The sequence below is a fragment of the Mustela nigripes genome, chromosome 16, assembly GCF_022355385.1.
Source record: "Mustela nigripes isolate SB6536 chromosome 16, MUSNIG.SB6536, whole genome shotgun sequence".
In the NCBI taxonomy this organism is placed as follows: domain Eukaryota; kingdom Metazoa; phylum Chordata; class Mammalia; order Carnivora; family Mustelidae; genus Mustela; species Mustela nigripes.
Window position 1 is genome coordinate 23,765,631 of NC_081572.1, and position 15,893 is coordinate 23,781,523.

General features: G+C 53.2%; 2 protein-coding genes and 2 long non-coding RNA genes across 9 annotated transcripts in view; 2 read left to right on the forward strand and 2 right to left on the reverse strand.

Moving 5' to 3' along the window:
* On the reverse strand, positions 1–2,448 carry HOXB2 (homeobox B2). The gene is made up of 2 exons (XM_059380449.1): positions 1,867–2,448; positions 1–1,102 (listed from the first exon to the last, which is right to left on the reverse strand). The coding sequence occupies exons 1-2, from the start codon at positions 2,243–2,245 to the stop codon at positions 444–446; spliced, it is 1,038 nt and encodes a 345-aa protein (XP_059236432.1). The 5' UTR covers positions 2,246–2,448; the 3' UTR covers positions 1–443.
* On the forward strand, positions 902–8,520 carry LOC132004233 (uncharacterized). Of its 4 annotated transcripts, none has more exons than XR_009400467.1 (5): positions 902–992; positions 5,847–6,045; positions 7,378–7,437; positions 7,840–7,890; positions 8,429–8,520. It is a non-coding gene; the product is annotated as an uncharacterized LOC132004233 (long non-coding RNA). The 4 variants fall into 4 exon arrangements; XR_009400466.1 differs by lacking the exon at positions 902–992 and adding an exon at positions 3,943–4,116 and having other exon boundaries at positions 7,840–7,912; positions 8,429–8,516; XR_009400465.1 differs by lacking the exon at positions 902–992 and adding an exon at positions 3,946–4,116 and having other exon boundaries at positions 7,840–7,902; positions 8,429–8,517.
* The window catches only part of HOXB3 (homeobox B3), a 23,898-nt gene continuing 15,838 nt past the window's right edge, over positions 7,834–15,893 (reverse strand). For 2 of the 3 annotated variants that reach the window (XM_059380447.1, XM_059380446.1), the window contains exons 2-4: positions 13,154–13,241; positions 9,552–10,149; positions 7,834–8,675 (exon numbers count right to left, since the gene is read on the reverse strand). In XM_059380447.1, the coding sequence (XP_059236430.1) occupies positions 7,834–8,675; positions 9,552–9,999 (1,290 nt within the window). In that variant the 5' untranslated portion in view covers positions 10,000–10,149; positions 13,154–13,241. Of the gene's footprint in view, positions 8,676–9,551; positions 10,150–13,153; positions 13,242–13,438; positions 13,456–15,893 lie in introns of those variants that run through there. The other variant, XM_059380448.1, reaches the window with a different exon arrangement.
* Positions 9,625–11,324, forward strand: LOC132004234 (uncharacterized). The gene is made up of 3 exons (XR_009400468.1): positions 9,625–9,709; positions 10,619–10,841; positions 11,046–11,324. It is a non-coding gene; the product is annotated as an uncharacterized LOC132004234 (long non-coding RNA).

The window sequence follows — 15,893 nt, forward strand, 5'->3', positions numbered from 1 at the left end:
TATTATAAAGACATTTATTTAATCTATGAAAATAATGTACAATAAATACTTTCCCCTTTTCCTATTATTAAAGAGTTTTAATAAATAATCTACGGTCTAAAACTTAAAAAAGAGAGAGAGAGAGAGAGGAAAATAAGTTCCTCTAGTTCTTTTTTTAAGAAAGCCCCCCTAGAGTTTAATTATTCCTGAGATTTCGTTGGAAGGAGTCTACCAAACGGAATTTTCCGGTGTAATTTTTCAAAAGACGCCCGAGTGCCCAGCATTGTCGAGAGAAAAGAAAGGAAATGGATTAAACGCTAATTCCGTAATACCTGAATTTTAGCAAAACACATAACAAAACGTCTAAACGACTTGGGGGAGGAGGGGTCCTCGGGTTTTCCCGCAGACAGCGGAGGGGACGGGGTCGAGGGGACGGGGTCGAAGGGCCCGGGAAGAGAAACAGGTTAGGGGAATTGCAGGTCGATGGCACAGAGGGTGCTGGTGAAGAAGTCCAGCTCCTCCTCGGAAAAGGGAACGGGGCTGTCGAGCGAGCCCTGCAGGCTGGGGGAGAGGCCTCCGGACAGCTGGAGACAGGAGTCGGCCGCGAAGAAGTTGAGGTCAGGCAAGAAAGGCGAATCCTGCCGCTCCGGGAAGGCATCCTCCGGCAACAGCTCGGGCTCCAGCCCGGCGGCCGCGCGCGGACCGCCCCCCACGTGAGAGGTCAAAGGCTGGGGGCCCTGGGCGCCCGGGGGGGCCGGCGCGACCTGGGGCGGGCGAGAGCAGGCTTCCCGCGCCGCCCGCGAGGCGGAGGGGCGGCCCCGGCTGGCCACAGGCTCTTCGGCGGGCTCGCCGCCGTCCTCCGGGGCGCCCGGGCCGGCCGGCTCCCCATCCGACGGCTCTCGGTGCTGCGTCTGCCGCTTGTGCTTCATGCGTCGGTTCTGGAACCACACTTTGACCTGCCTCTCCGTGAGGTCCAGCAGGGCCGCGATCTCGACGCGGCGCGGCCGGCACAGGTACTTGTTAAAGTGGAATTCCTTCTCCAGCTCCAGCAGTTGCGTGTTGGTGTACGCGGTGCGCAGCCTGCGCGCCCCGCTGCCGGCGGCCTCCGGCAGTCCCGGGCCATCTGCAGGGAAAGCGGGCTGGGCGTCAGAGCGGGCCGTGTCCCCGGCCCCAGCTCACTCGGCTGAAGTGAAGACCACCCGATCCGCCAAAAAAAAAAAGCCTGTATCAGCAGTACCCTCCCTCCTCCCGCCTATCGAAGCGGTTCGCTCTCACGGCGTTGCCTTCTTTCCTGTCCCCCTCCTGCCGGCAGCCCCGGCCCGGGTCAGGGCAAAGCATTAGAAGAGCCGCCCACGGGCCACGCAAGGGGTAGGGAGCGGCTCTCTTTTGCCCCCCCAAACCTCAGAGCCTCCCTCCTGAGTCCTTGGAGTAGACCCCTCAATTCAGCACGTTGGAGCTCAACCCAGAGAGAGGGTTCCTTAAAAAAGATTGTTCCTCACCTCCTCTCCTCCCTTGCTTTCAAAGCCCCCTCTTTTGGAGCCAGGGGAATTGGGGCCGAATCTTTTCTTGCCCTCAGATTCAACAACCCAGCAACACGACTTTCATTCCTCCACACAGATAAAGGTTAAAACCTCAATCAAATCCTTTTCTTCTAGCAGAGAAAAAGCTCTTCCCCAACCTGCTTCCAAAAATCTGCTATAGTGGGGAAAAAAAAAAAATTTGCTGGCAGCGGCCAGGCCTGAACCCCAGCAGCGTATTCGCTCCCTCATCCCTGGAATCGACCCGGCAAGGATCCCCAACAGGCTCGACACCTTTTCTACCTCCCCCATCGCTTTCTCCCCCTCTCTTCTAGCTGCCCCTCACCCCACCCCTACCCCGCTAACCGACCTGCTGGCGAGCCGACCCCGGAGGCCGAAACGGAGGAGGTGGCCGGGGGAGACGAGGCGGATTGGCTGGGTTTCTTGGCGGATTTCTTCTCTTTCATCCAAGGGAACTCGGGGACCAAGGGGGCGGCGGGGAGCGGCGGCGGCGGCAGAGCGGGCCCATCTTCGGCTCGCTTTTGGCTGCCGGGTCTCTGAAGGGTGGAGGCGCCGGGCTGGAGACTGGGGAAGGTTTGCTCGAAAGGAGGAGGAGGAGGAATTAATGTCGACTCCTTGATTGATGAAGTTTGAAATGTCTCCAAGACAGCGGGGAAGGAAGTCAGACACTCCGCGAGCGATGGCTGGCTGTTTATAAACCCAATCTCCCTCTCAAATTCAAAATTCATGGCTTTCAATGGTGGGGGAGGGGGCCTGCTGGGGGGGGCTTCAGGAGGGAGGATCTGAAGGGACCCCCCCTCTTGCCCCCCCCAGGTTTATGTGATGGAGCGATTTTGGGAGGGGGAGATTTCGCTCTTTCTCTTTCTCTCTCTCTCTCTCTTTTTTTTTTTTTTAATTTTGGGCCTTTATAATTGTATATTGCTGATAAATACAAGCGTATGGGGACTCTCTCTATTAAACCCAGGACTCCGGCGAAATTGCAGGGAATTCATGGTCACGGGACTGGCCTCGGCCAATCGCTTGTCTGGGCCTGGTGGAAAACAGAGAGCATTATTTGCTTTAATTGATTCAAAAACTCTAGAGGACCACGACCTGGACACTGTGAGCCCCAAGTCCTACACTCCCTGTCCCCAAAGCCTCCCTTTCTCCAGAAAGCCTAGAGGAACCTTTCTCTTATCCCCTACAGAGGATGGGAGGTTTCAAAAGCTGGGAAATAAGAGACTCTAAGGGAGAAATCTTCCTCTTTTCCAAATACTTGTAATATAGAATACATAATAGACTACATTAATGCTTTCTTTAAAATGCCAGCAGTGTTTTCTTCCCTACCCTTCCCCCATTAAAAGGAAAAAAAAAAAAAAAGGAAGGAAAAAACAAAAGAAAGCAAACTGAGGAAGGATCTCAATGTGGGAGGAAGACATGGTAGGAAGAGGCTTCCATCCTTTGAGGAAGGTCAGTGTTACGGTGCAATAAGGAAGAGAAGAGATTTACAGTCACCAGCACCACATCCCTATCCCAATGCCCAAAAGCAACAGATAAATCTTGGAAAATCGACAGGCACTCACAGGCTGACACCGAGGAGTGAGATAGACGGTGAGGGGCCCTTTTGGACCTCTGGCCACCATAGCTGTGTGGTCTCAGGTGCCTCCTCTCCCCAGGGTTTGCAGCAGTGCCCCTGTCCCTATGTCCACCTGTCTTCCTCAGGAGGAGTCATCATCTCACTCTTTTTGATACCCCGCAACAGACAGGATCTAAGGTGCCTGTTTCTCCTTTAGAGCCTCAAGTCTGTCTCTGCATCCACATCCAGGGACGTGAACAAGAACGGAGGGAGTCTGATTTAACTTAGAGCACTCTAACTCAGGTCAATGTCTGGGGGGAGGATTTCCGTCCTGGGACAAAGCGTATCCCCCATCCCATTTTTGCCAGCGTGCTAGTTTAAAAACAACAAATAGTAATCCCTGGCAAGAAATAATTCTCTGAACGTGGAGAGGGTGAAAACAATGAATAAGGAGATGATTTTCCATTTCTGGTCCCCGAAGGAGATTTTTTTTTTTAATGTATTTTGAGGGGATCAAGATATTCTGAACTTTAGGGAGTGCTGTAATTTACTGGAGAGAGGGGACACAAAACTCGGGGCCCCAAGCAATTGGTGGGAAACTAGATCTCAAAGCAGAAAATGAAAAGTCGATCTGGGGGAAGATTTTTAAATAAGTGGGTCGGAGGGACCGAGAGGAGATGAGGCGATCAATCTTAGCCCCCTGACAGCTCCCTCCGATGGCATCAAAGAATTTGGCTCTTTGGGAAAGCAGAGGGAACAGCCGAAATTCCACATCCCTTTAAAAGGCCTGGGGGTGGGGGGGATAGAAAAAGAGAAAGGTGATTCTGGGAGAGCGGGGAAACAGATGGGAAATGGGGACAGAGGGAAGGTCGCTGAGTTGGGTGGAAAGTTTGTCTGGAGAACTCCCACGGCTCAGGCCTCCCCTCCCCCTCCTCCTCTCCGCTGCCGGGCAAGGAGGAGAAGGCTGGTTAGCAGAGAAATGGCAACTCAGCCGGGAGCTGGAACTAGAAACTTTCTGTCAATGTAACAGCCGCGTGGGTGGCGGTGAGTATTCATCCGCGTGGGTGGCGGTGAGTATTTAAAAAGGGCAGAGAAGGACAGAGGAGAGCCAGGAGGAAGAAAGGGGATTTGTAGGTGGGGGCTGCAGGGACAGGGGGTGGCTGGCTCTGGAGGGTTCAGAACCGACAACGCTGCTCTGCACTGGGCAAACTGGTCAGAGACCGTTGTGCCCCACTCCAGTCCAAACAAGACGGGTTTTTTTGTTTTGTTTTGTTTTGCCCTTCGGGAGTGTGGATGGGAGTGTGGATGGGGGTGGGGGCTGGGGGGAGGGGCACAGAAGAATCCGAGTTGAAGTTGTCTGGAAGTTGAGCAGTGAGGCCTGAAAGAGGGTTCTCCCTCTGGCCACCCCCCCCACCCCCACCCCCACCCCGCCCTTGAGAAGCCGTGGAAGTTTCTTCCACAGCCTCTCCAGCTGGCTGCAGGGTGGAACGCTTCTCTGGGCATCCACTCCGGCCCAGGCTGTCCCTGCAGGAAATACGGCTCTCTTTAACCCTGCTGACAGATTTTACGGCCAGATTAGAGAAGAGCAGAAAAGTTGGGTGTTAAAAGGGGCCAAGAGAGCCCTCGTTCCCAGAGACACCGCTTGCCGCCTCCTGTGGTGCTGTGACTCTTAGAGCACAGAGATTCGCCCCCACGACTTTGGCTGCTTAGCTAGGGCCTGGAATCTCACAGAAAGAAGGGTAGAGGACACCAAGCCAAGTGGGCCCTTATTTTTCCTTTGCAATTCCAGTTTCAAGCCAAAGCTCTGCTTTTCAAGCTCAAACGAAATAAATCCCTTCTCTTGGCCTGCCTCTCTCCAGCCAGATAAATAATCAATCCCCTCCACCCCCAGAGCCAAACATGGCGCTTCATGTAGTTACATCATTCAGAAAATGTTATTCAGGGAAGAGGAAGAGGGAAAGACGGAAAGAGAGAAAAACCCTTGAGCGTTATTTGATCCCAATCAAACTTTGCACGCTCTTATGCCTTTAAATTATAGCCTGACCCGATGCTAAATTGCTTGCTGCTTGGATGAGCCGAGTCCAGTTAAAATCCTACTTGGTGGGGGGAGGGGGAGGGTGTAGAATTCAGGTTGCTTTTTTTATTGTTATTTATTGTTGCATAAAGACTGTAATTACTAACCTTGGACTGCCAGGATGCAACATAAAAATGAAAATCAGCCCTCGCTTTAAGGCTGTGGGCCTGGAACGATTCTCACTGACACTACCCCCCCCATCAGTACCACCAAATATATGCTCCTAATTAAGCAATGCGGGCGCATCGCTTACAATTAGAATTATGCAACTCTTCAGCGCAGCCATCGCTTCTCTTTCAACGAATTAGCTCCATATTTCAGCCTCCCTGTCTCTTCGCTCTTATCGGCTCCAGCGACGCGGCGGTGACATTTCATCTTTGACAGACCCTCTCTATCCTCGCTCCAATGTGATAAAACTTTTATGGAACCACGACTAAGAAATGAAGTTTTCCCAAGGATCGTGGAAACGGAGCTGCACAGTAGCCTGGGGACCATTTTATTTACGCTGGGATCCAAGCGCTTCTTCCATCCTCCTCCTCCTCTCCCCTTTCCTTGGCAGAAGAAATCATCCGCGCCTCCTCTCCCTCCGCCCCGAGTTTTATTTAGTGATTTAATTTCACTTTAGTTGTAAGGTTTGACCTGAGAAGTCTAGGCCTCAGATTTTTTTTTTTTTAATCATTTTCCTTTGTTTTCATTTTAGACCCAATGGTGGTTGGGCTCCGGGTCACGTGACGACTTCTTTGTAGCTCCGGAAGAGAACTGTGAAGTTTAGGTTGCTTGGAAGAAGCAGTAAACGGCCAGATTTTGTTATTGTTGTTGTTGTTGTGTAAGGGGTGGCCAGGAAGTTGTGGCCAAAGGAGCAAGAAGACAGAAGGTCAATGAGAAAAACTGAGAAGCAAGTAAGCCAAACAAAAAGGCCCAAAGAGAGCACCCAACGGTCCTCATCCAACGGCCTCATCCCTTATCTCCAAAGCACCCCCCACCCTTGCTCCCCCCCAGCAATTTGCTACTTAAATCTTAGCTAAAGAAGTTGGCAGAACGTTCCAGGCCTGAGGCATGGTAAGGGAGGGGATAGAGACCTGAGCCCTGGATACAAAAGCCAGTATAGGGTCTCCGTGTCCTCCTTTCCTTGGAGGAAATGTGGCAGTCAGCAGCCTTGCTCTGCTATCTAAACTGGACCACCAGGACAAGATAAAATTGTTAACAGAAAGTTTATTCAAGAATTGTTTGACAGACAACCCTTTCAAGTAAGGAAAAAAGTAACTACAGAAGAACAAAGAAAGTTCCAAGAGGGAATTAAGTCTAATTCTACAAATTCAGGACTATACAGTGACAATAGGAGCTGAGTTCATGCCTTTTAGAACTAATTACAATTGCTCATAAGTACGAGTTTAACATAAATCTACAGCTCTTTTCTAGAGTACAATAATAACTAAAATAGCTGGTTTTACATGACAGGAAACACAATGTCCTTTATAACAAGTAAATACTAAAAAAGTACAGTTTTTCATTTTTTTCCCTCATATAAATACATAATGTAGGGGGGATAAATAATACAAAAAAGAAAATATTTTAACAAGCTATAACCAATAAATATATATGAAAATGTTCACTAGAACACACTTTTTGAGCGATGCTGGATTCCTGCAGGCCCAGGCATCTCTCACAGTTGTTTTTATATCCATTAAAATGTAAACTCTAAGTGCAACAAAAGTGTCCTGTCAGGGGGTTGGGCAAGGCGCACAGGCCCAGCTGCAGCCCCTGCGTGGGACAGACAGTTTGTTAAAATATACCCTGTTTTCACGTTAAGTCAAGAGAGCAACAGAAGAAAAGAAAAGTGTAGAACCTCGTGTTGCCGATTGCTTTCTGTGGAGAGAGGGGGATGGTTCTGGAGCTGAGATGGGAGGCAGCAGAATGGGCAAACCTTTAGTCCTGACACCTTGCCTGCTCTGACCTCCCAGTTTCCATAAAAGAAAAAAATATATATTTATCATATAGACAGCTCTGACTTTCAGGATCTCTCACCATCCCTGAGCCCTCTGAAAACCGTAATAGATGGGGGCGGGGAAGAGATATTAATGTCCTAAAGCAGAAACTATGGGGCTAAAAATGGAGGGAATGCCCAATAAGCCTCAAATAGTTGGGAAAAAACTTGAGGCTTCATGGAAGTGGGAGGGGAGCGTGCTTTGTGCCCTTGGTTTTGAAATGCGCTTTCTTTTGTTTTTTAAAAGGAGAATTGGAAGGGGGTAAAAAAAATCAAGATTTGGAGGAATTAACCACAGAGATGGAAGGTAAGTTGGTTGGTTGGTGATGGCCTAGCCATCTTGTCTGTTTTTGTTTGTTTTAATGTGCTTTTCTACCTTGCTTTCCTATCTCCTCTTCCTCCACCCCACTGGGGATCATAGGATCCCAACTGGGTATTGCTGGAGGCCTAGGGTTGATGGGGTCTTCTCCACAATCCGCTGTGGATTCCACTCCAACCAGGGACTGGGGGAACCTTAAAATGTAACTTTTCAGGCCAGGGGAAGGGAAAGGAGCTGCAGGCCTGGCCTTCCCAGGAAGTGTGGCTATCACCTCCTGGCCTTCTCCGTCAGACCTCCGGGCTGCCCTCCTGGAGCCCCGCGGCCTCGCGCCCCTTCTGGCTCTCATCCACCCCATGGCCTCGACCCTCCGTCCTCCCTCTCCCATCACAGGTGTGTTAATTTGGGCGCTTCTTGGATTCTACCCTGAGGAGGAGGCGCATGGTGAGAGGAGAGGTCTGTGTAGGTAGGGTGGGGATCGCAGGGTCCGTGGTGCTGGTTGGGGGCCATAGGGGGCGCCCCATTGTAGTCCAGGTTCCCCGAAGGGTGGTGGGAAAGGTGGTTGAGGCCGTAGAGGGAGGGGCCGGCAGGGGGCGGCAGCGGATCCGCGTATCCGCCCCCGCCCACGTACACGGGGCTGCCCTGCATGGTGGGCGTCCCATAGGCGCCCCCATTGGCTTGGAGGACGTGAGGCTCGTAATCGGGCGCCGGGGTCGGGGGGTACTTCTGCGGGGCGCCGCAGCCTTTGAGAGGGGGCTGGTAGTTGGAGGGCAGCGCGTAGGCATTCTGGTGGGCTTTGCCGAAGGCAGGCGGGGACGGGCTCTCGTAGCTGGGGGTCATGGAGTGTAAGGCGTTCATGAAGCCGGCGGTGGACTGCATGGGCTGCGGGGGGCTGCCGGCGGGGGAGGGGCCCCCGGACGACGAGGCCAGGCCCTTGGCCTTCTGGTCCTTCTTGTACTTCATGCGCCGGTTCTGGAACCAGATCTTGATCTGCCGCTCGCTGAGGTTCAGCAGGTTGGCCATCTCCACGCGGCGCGGCCGGCACAGGTAGCGGTTGAAGTGGAACTCCTTCTCCAGCTCCACCAGCTGCGCGCTCGTGTACGCCGTCCGCGCGCGCTTGGACGCCGCCGACCCCGGGGGGCTCTTGTCCCCTCCCCCGCCGCCGCCGCCGCCGCCGCCCCCGCCGCTGCCACTGCCGCCGCCACTGCCGCCGCCGCCGCAGCCCTCCGCTGGATCCGAGGGGGAGGGGTGGGAAGGGGACAAAATGAAATAAAAGATAATTACTGAACACGCCGAAATTGAATGCATGGTTTCTTAATAAATCCAGGCCTGGACTCGGAGCCCCCCGCCGCCCTCCCCTTCTCGTCCCCGCCTCCTCCTCACCACCACCCCCCCAACGCCCGTCGCATTAGCGGACACTCTATAATAGTGGCATTTATTAAGAGACCTGTTCTCCTCTTGCTGCCCCAGCTTATGAAAATTTGATCATGTCACGCAGACAGAGCCGCATGGCCATTTATTTAGAGCTGGATTTTCGCGCGCACGCTTTCTCTCCCCATCCCCAATTCCAGGTTCTGGGAAGACACCCACCTCCCCCCCCCCCCCCCCCCCACCTCCTGCTGGGTCCTATGGACAAGGTGGGCGGCCAACGAGAACCCCTGGGGGAATCTGGACACTCGGGGGGCAGGGCGCGGAAGCGCGGCTCGGAGAGGCTGCTTTGCCTGGGGGCCGGCACCCCAGGCCGCCGGAGCGATTGTGATTAATACCCACAGTAATCATACTTAATAATAATCAATCGTTGACGACTCTGCGTCTGCTGGCGGGTCTCGTGGCTCTGCGGCCTTGCGAAGGGCTGCGGCCGCGCGAACACCTGGCCTTCTAGAGCGCTCGGCAGCTCAGGTGGAGGGTGGCTGGCGGGAGAGGGTGCCGGTGGGGTCAGGGGTCGCCAGGGGGAGGGGGATGGGTATGGGCAAAGCGCCGCAGCCGCCGCCACCTGATATTGTTCCCAGGCCGCCGCCCGGGCGCCTAGGGGCTGGGTGCTAGAATAACAGTGACATTCCTGGCCCGGACAAAAGCTGACGACGAGGAAGGCAGAGAGCTGGTACCTGTGCTGGGGGAGCCGTTTTTCAGCTTGGACGTTTGCCTTGACTCTTTCATCCAGGGGAATATCTGTTTGGTGAGGGTGGAGTTGGAGCCGGGAACGCACTTGGGGGTGCCGCTTTTGCTGGGCCCGCCCCCATTACTGCTGTTGCTAGTGGTACTGGTAGGTGCGGCGCTGGGCGGGGGTGAGCCGGGCGGGGCGGGCAGGGGCTCGGGGGCCAGGCCGGGCCTCATGCAGCTGCCGTTGAGCTCCTTGCTCTTGGCATGCGGGGCGGCGTTGCCCAGGGGCTGCAGCGAGCACGCCGAGCGCTGGTAGTCGCCCTCCAGGTGCGCGGCGGCCTGAAAGGGGGGTTGGGGGGGACCGTCGTAGCCGAAGCCATTGCTGCCAGGGTACGAGGAATAGCCTCCGAAGAGTGCTGCCGTGGCGTTGTCGTAGTAGGTGGCTTTCTGCATCGCTGGGCGAGGCCCGGGCAGTGGGTGGCAACTTGCAAGAGCCTGATACCCTCACGACCGGACATTGGCACCCGCGGGGGTCACGTGAGGCGCCGGACCCCCCCTCCCCTTTCTGCCCCCCTCCTCCCGAGTCCGTTGGGAGCGGCTGACCTGCGGGGCGACAGAAGAGACACAAGGGGGAGAAGAGGACTGGGGCTCGAATCCATCTTAGGAGCTGAAAGGGAACTGACATCAATAGGGTTTTTTTCTTCTCCCCCACCCCAACATCTTCAAAGCAGATGCTGAGGCCACTTTCCTGACCTGAAATGGATTTTTCTTATTTCTTATTTTAATTTTAAGGAAAAAGTCCACCAGTTGTTATTTCCACTTCTACTGCTTTGGGGATTGCCTAGGTACAATATCTTACTACCGCAAAGGCCATCGTTTCTCTCTCCTGCCTGCATGCTAGCCCCTGACCTCTTCTGCCTCCCTCTCCCAATCCCCCCCTCCCAGCTCTGGGATAGGGTGGCTCAAGGTGGGGGGGGACTAGGAGACTCCAAAATAAAAGCATCACCAACACCCTCCTCTGAGCTGAGAGGCCTCCTGCCACCTGTCTTTGCCTCCCTCCATGTCCATCTAGGTCTCTCACCCAAGCAGAGTCTAGCCTGGAGGAAAAAAAAAAAAGAGGATCTCCGAAAGAGACAGTAAGGACAAGCAAGTTGAGCAGGGAACCTTCTCCTGTGAGGAGCCCTCTCATTCTCCTCCCACCTCAAGAAGACAACAGCCTGACCTAGAAACTTCCTGAAGATTTTTTTAACCTCCAGAGCCAGCAGAACCGAACCTCCTCACTGGCCCTGCGGCAGGTACCAGCACCTTCAGTCTGAGTCTCTCCTCAGCCAAGTCTGGGACCCAGTGGATAGCAGCCCCCATGGGGCCCCCAAATGGAGCAGGATTGTTTCCATTTCCCTGGCCCGCCTGATTGGTGCGGTGACCATTTGGCCCAAGTCTCTCCCGGCTCCATTTTTTTTCATCAGACCTAATTTTTTCCCCACCCTTTTCCTTGACAGTCTGTTTCCTTTGATTTCTCCAAAAGAAGAAAAGAAGAGAGAAACTGGATAACTGCTTGACTTTTCTACCAAGAGATACGAGAGTGCTTCCTGAATAAGAACACCTTTACCCAAGGCAAAAAAGAAAGTCAACAGAGCAATCAGAAAAAATTATTCTCTGGGTTGGAAACGGGGTACTTTGTTTACTGAAGTTTTCCAAGGCAAAAAAAAAAAAAATCATTATTTTAACACAGACTTTTAAAACTGTGCAGAAAAAAAATAAAGCTCCAAGCTGTCATAGGATTTTGTGTATTTCTTCTAAAACTTCTGACTGCATTTTTTTTCTCCCTGCTTTCCTGCATCTCTCACCATCGCATTTCATAAAACCTCCAGAGTGACCCTGTCTTCTGACATGTGAGTTTGGACTCCTTAAATCTCATTCAGCCCAGCTGGTCAACTCCAAAGAAAACTAAAGATAGGAAAATAAAATAAAAGGAGTGCAGGTGAAAGGAGTCCCTCCCCCACATAAATCCCCTTCTTAATGGCAGAGATTTACACTCAAAAGGGAGCCAGGGTAGCCCTGAGTTCCGATTGGTTTCTGGGAAGAATTTGTTTCTGGGAAATACACATGGGTCTGTCAAGCAGCAGGTCCTTCCAGGGAGAAGAACTGGAGTTCAATTGACCAGGCTGACCCAATCCCTTTATTATTATTACCATTAGCCTCTGATGATTTAACCAAAATTAGCTTCGGAGCAGCCCTGGATGAAGGGGGAATTAATTAACAGGCATCAGTTGAGTTTGTTATTAATAGATAGAGAAGAGAATGAAATAAAAACGTTGGAAGGGGTTGGCTGGCCGAGCCCTGGCTTTATTTAGTCTAAATGATTGTTACGGCAGTAATGATGATGATGATGATGGTGATAATAAAGCAATAATCTGACTAGACGCCTGGGGCCGAAATTCCTGTCGTTCCCCCTGCAATAAACCTGCAAACCATCGTAGGACAGAGGCCAGGCGAGTGTAGGAAGCGGAGAAGGCAGAGACGTAACAGGAAAGAATGGAGATTCCGCCGGCGGCGAGACAGGGCCGGGAGGTTTGTGGCCGGAGCTAGCCCCTGGCTGCCGCCTCTGGCTGTCTGGGACGCGGCTGCCGTGGTAGCAAGCAGGCGACCAGCTCTGCTGGCCCAAGGAGGCGAAGAGAAAGCGTCCAGGACGCCTAAACGGCTCGCGGCCGCAGGTTCCGAGCACACCGGGCTGAGGGCAGCAAGTTTGGGCGCTGGAGGTAACAGAATTAAAAGGAGCCCTGGCAACTCTGCTCCGGGACTTTGGCAGGTCCGGATCGGCCGCAGGGTGCAGAGGCCCGGCTGATGGGACAGTGAAAAGAGGTTAAGGTGTTGAGGGGATCCGAGATCTAGGGATCTGGGAGAAGCGGGGGTGGGGAGCAGCTCTACCAAGCCAAACATGTCTATTTCCCTTGCCTCCATGTTGGAAAAATCCAGGCTCCATATGGCTTCTCCGGAGAGAGGGAGGGAGGGAGGGAGACGGTGGCTCCCGGCTTCCCCCCAGGGTCTCGTTGGAGAAGGGCGGTGAGCAGCCCCAAGAACCCCACCTGTCCAGGCACACCCCTGAAAAGAGCCGGGGAGAGTAACAATAGCTGGGGAAGTCCGCAGAAAGGGGACAGGCCCTCTTCCAGGACTTAAAAAAAAAAAAAAAGAAAAAGAAAAGAAAAGAAATTAGTGGAAGGAAGAAAAATAAAAGAACAAGAAAGGAAAAGAGAGAAAGGTTAGGCTCTTCTTAGCAGCCGGGGGGAAATTCAGCCCTGGATCTGGCTGCTGAAAGAAAAGAGAGGAGAAAAGGAGAGAAGCAAGAAGGGAGAGGGAGAGAGGGAGAGAGGGAGAGAGAGAGAGAGGGAGGGAGGGGGAGGGAGGGAGGGAGAGAGAGAGAGAGGGGGGGGGGGGGGGGGGGGGGGGAGAGAGAGAGAGAGAGAGGAGAGAGGAGAGTCGCTGCGTGGAAGGAAGCTTAAAGCTTGTGAACTCTTCTTGAACCGAGATTGGAGTCATATGGGCCATAAATCATTGAGACATACTCTCCGCCATTCACAAACTGATAGCCTATTTCAGTCCAGCTTACCTTAGCCACCGACGAGGGGAGAACAGGCAGACATAATATATATTCACATCGAGCCCCAGCGCGAGCGGCAGGCGAGAAATCTCCCCTCCTTGAAGGCAAAGGAAAAAAAGACCACTGTTTAAAGCTGCGTCCCCCCCCCCCCCCAATAGCCACCCCGGCTGGGGAGCCCGAGGGGCACAGCGGCCGGAGGAGCCGCGCGGCGTCCGCTTCAATTCACTCGGCTTAGGAGCGGGGGGTGCGCAGGAGGGAGGGGGTGGGGAGCGGGGGAAAAAAATAGAAGAAGACCGAAAGGTGCTCGGGCGGCTCAGCTCGCTGAGAATCCAGCTCCGGGCTCCGGCTCGGCCAAGCCGCCACAGTGTGGTTGCCCTACAAGACTGGTACGCCCTACTCTCCGTAACAATGGCCTCTGCTTTTGCACAGGGAAAAAAACCACACAGACACAGACACACACACACACACACACTCACTCACTCACACACACACAAGCTCACACACACCCCCACCACTCCCCCTTTAGCAAGCTTAGATGCCTGATAAGGAGGGAAGAAGGTGTTGGTGGTGATGGGGGAGGGGGCCGTTTTTTAACCCCCCCTCCCCCCCCCAAAAAAAAGTGAGAAGGAAAAGGTGTAGATTTTTGGTTTTGTTTTTGTTTTCTAGGAACAGGTAAATTTTTAAATTGAGATTTTGGCAGGGGAGGAAGAGGAGGGCACAGGCAAGGCAAAGCTGGTGGATTTCACAGCTCCGCCTGCACCCCACTGGTAAACCATTATGCTAACTGAGAAATAGGTGGGGAGGCCTAGTCAAAGGCACCCAAGGTGCCTGGCGGGTGGGGGTGCTGGGTGCCCCTCTGCGTTGATTTGCAGTGGCAACACTGGGGCTTGCTGCCTTTTTTTTTTTTTTTTTTAAAGTAGTTTCACTCCTCCGGGACTGGTGGCTAGGTCTCCCGCCCTCTTTCCCTGGCTCCCCCACTCCAAGTCTCCCAGTCTGTTTCTTCTCTTCCCCCACACCCTCCCTATTTCTTCTCTCACCCCGCAAATCTCCAGGCTCAGTTTCCAACCGGTAGGGGGGACAGCCAGACCTTCCTTTATTTTTTTTAACACCCCCCCCCTTTTGAGAACAGACAACAAGCGGTGAGTGATTATTTTAAAAATCCAGACCATCTTGCAGGAGGAGGGGGGTTGAGGGGAGGGTGACAAAAGGAGCACTCTGTTCGCTTGAGCTCCAGACACGGCTGGCAATAGAGAGGCTATAAGAACTTAACGGAGAAGTTTCTGTTAAGATTCTCACCTCCGGATAGGCAGAAGGGACTAAGGGTGATAAGGACATTTGTACTTCTAAGAAGGTGAGAAGAGCTACCAAAATGGCTTCATCTTAAATGCGCTGGCAAAAGAGAAGGAGGGTAGTTATTATTACTATCCAGAACAAACCTGTTTGTTTCTCTTAGCTCTGCAAGATTTATGGCTCTTGGCCCAAGTGAGGAGGACTACAAAAGCTAAACTTTTCTTAGGGTGGGTTTGAGAAGGGCAGGAAAAGGCGAGGAGGCCTGTAGGAGGGAGCCATGAGTCAAGAATGTAGGTGTCTGCAGATTTGGGGCGGGGGTGGGGAAGCGCCACTCCCGGTGGAGGAGAGACAAACAGAGGACCAGGACATCTCCCAAAGCAGGAGTGTTTGCAACTCTGCCTAACTGCTGACTCGGGGCTTAGGGGATAAAATAGAAGGCAGAGAGTCTCTCTTTTCTACAAAAGGCAGCTTGGAAAACCTGTTAACTTCCAGTAGACAGAGCCAGCCAATACCCTGTGACCTCCTGGTTAGAATGCTTGGCTTTTGCCTTCTCCCATCTGGATGCACCAGAAGAGATGGGACTGGGAGAACAAAGGTGAGAGATGTTTCCAGCTATTTTGTCCCCTCCAGGAGAGGGTGGCCTTGTCTGGCAAAGCTTCCCTCACACCCTACTCACAAGCTCTGCTTTGAGCTGAGAAAGAGCCCTACTCTCCTAGAGAGTGCTCCCCGGGCCTCCTCTTGCCCCTACGGCTTTCAGTCCTGCTAAGTCAGTTTTTTCGTGGGCTAGAGCAGCCAGTTTCTTGGGGCCTTGCTGAGCAGGGGGTGGGTGGGACCCATGGCTTCCCTGCCCCCCAGCAACAGGAACCACATGCAGAAACTCCTACTGTGACGTCCCAAGGACCTTACCCCCCTGCCTAGAGAGCTGGTGGCTAAACGAAGGGGGGAGTGGTGAGGATAGAGGGTGGGAACCATTTTTCTGTTTATTAGGAGTAACAAGAACAGAAAATGCCCAAGTCCAAGCCTATGTTTCGACTCAAGCCAGGCCCCTCAAAGAACGCCATCATGGCTGCTTGTGTGTGTGTGTGTGTGTGTGTGTGTGTACGCGTGGCTGCACAGAGCCTGTCCTGAGATTTCTAGACCCTGGTTAGAGACCTGCGATGTTGGTTCTATGTGGCTTTGGGCCTGGTGGGTTGGGGACTCAGCCCAGGGAGGCTTCCGGAGGCCTGAGAGAAAGGGCACCTTTGGGTCTTTTCTCTCACTCCCCAATATTGAAAGTCAAAAATGTACCTCAGACCTTCAGCTCTCCTAAGCTGCTGCTACCACTAGCTAGAGAAGGTCATTGCAAAACTGAGGGAAGAGGAGAACCTGGTCACTGTGGGGCTGCACAGCATTACCTCCAGGAATTAAGAAAGCCCAGAGGGCACCTAGCCAGCTGCGGGCCTGTGAGACTGGGCTGCCT

Bases quoted from the DNA above. Each gene is read 5' to 3' on its own strand.
- HOXB2 (XM_059380449.1), bottom strand. From the start codon at position 2,245: ATGAATTTTGAATTTGAGAGGGAGATTGGGTTTATAAACAGCCAGCCA. The intron at 1,103-1,866 runs GTCGGTTAGCGG...CTTTCCCTGCAG, and splicing joins CGGGGTCGGCTCGCCAGCAG to ATGGCCCGGGACTGCCGGAG.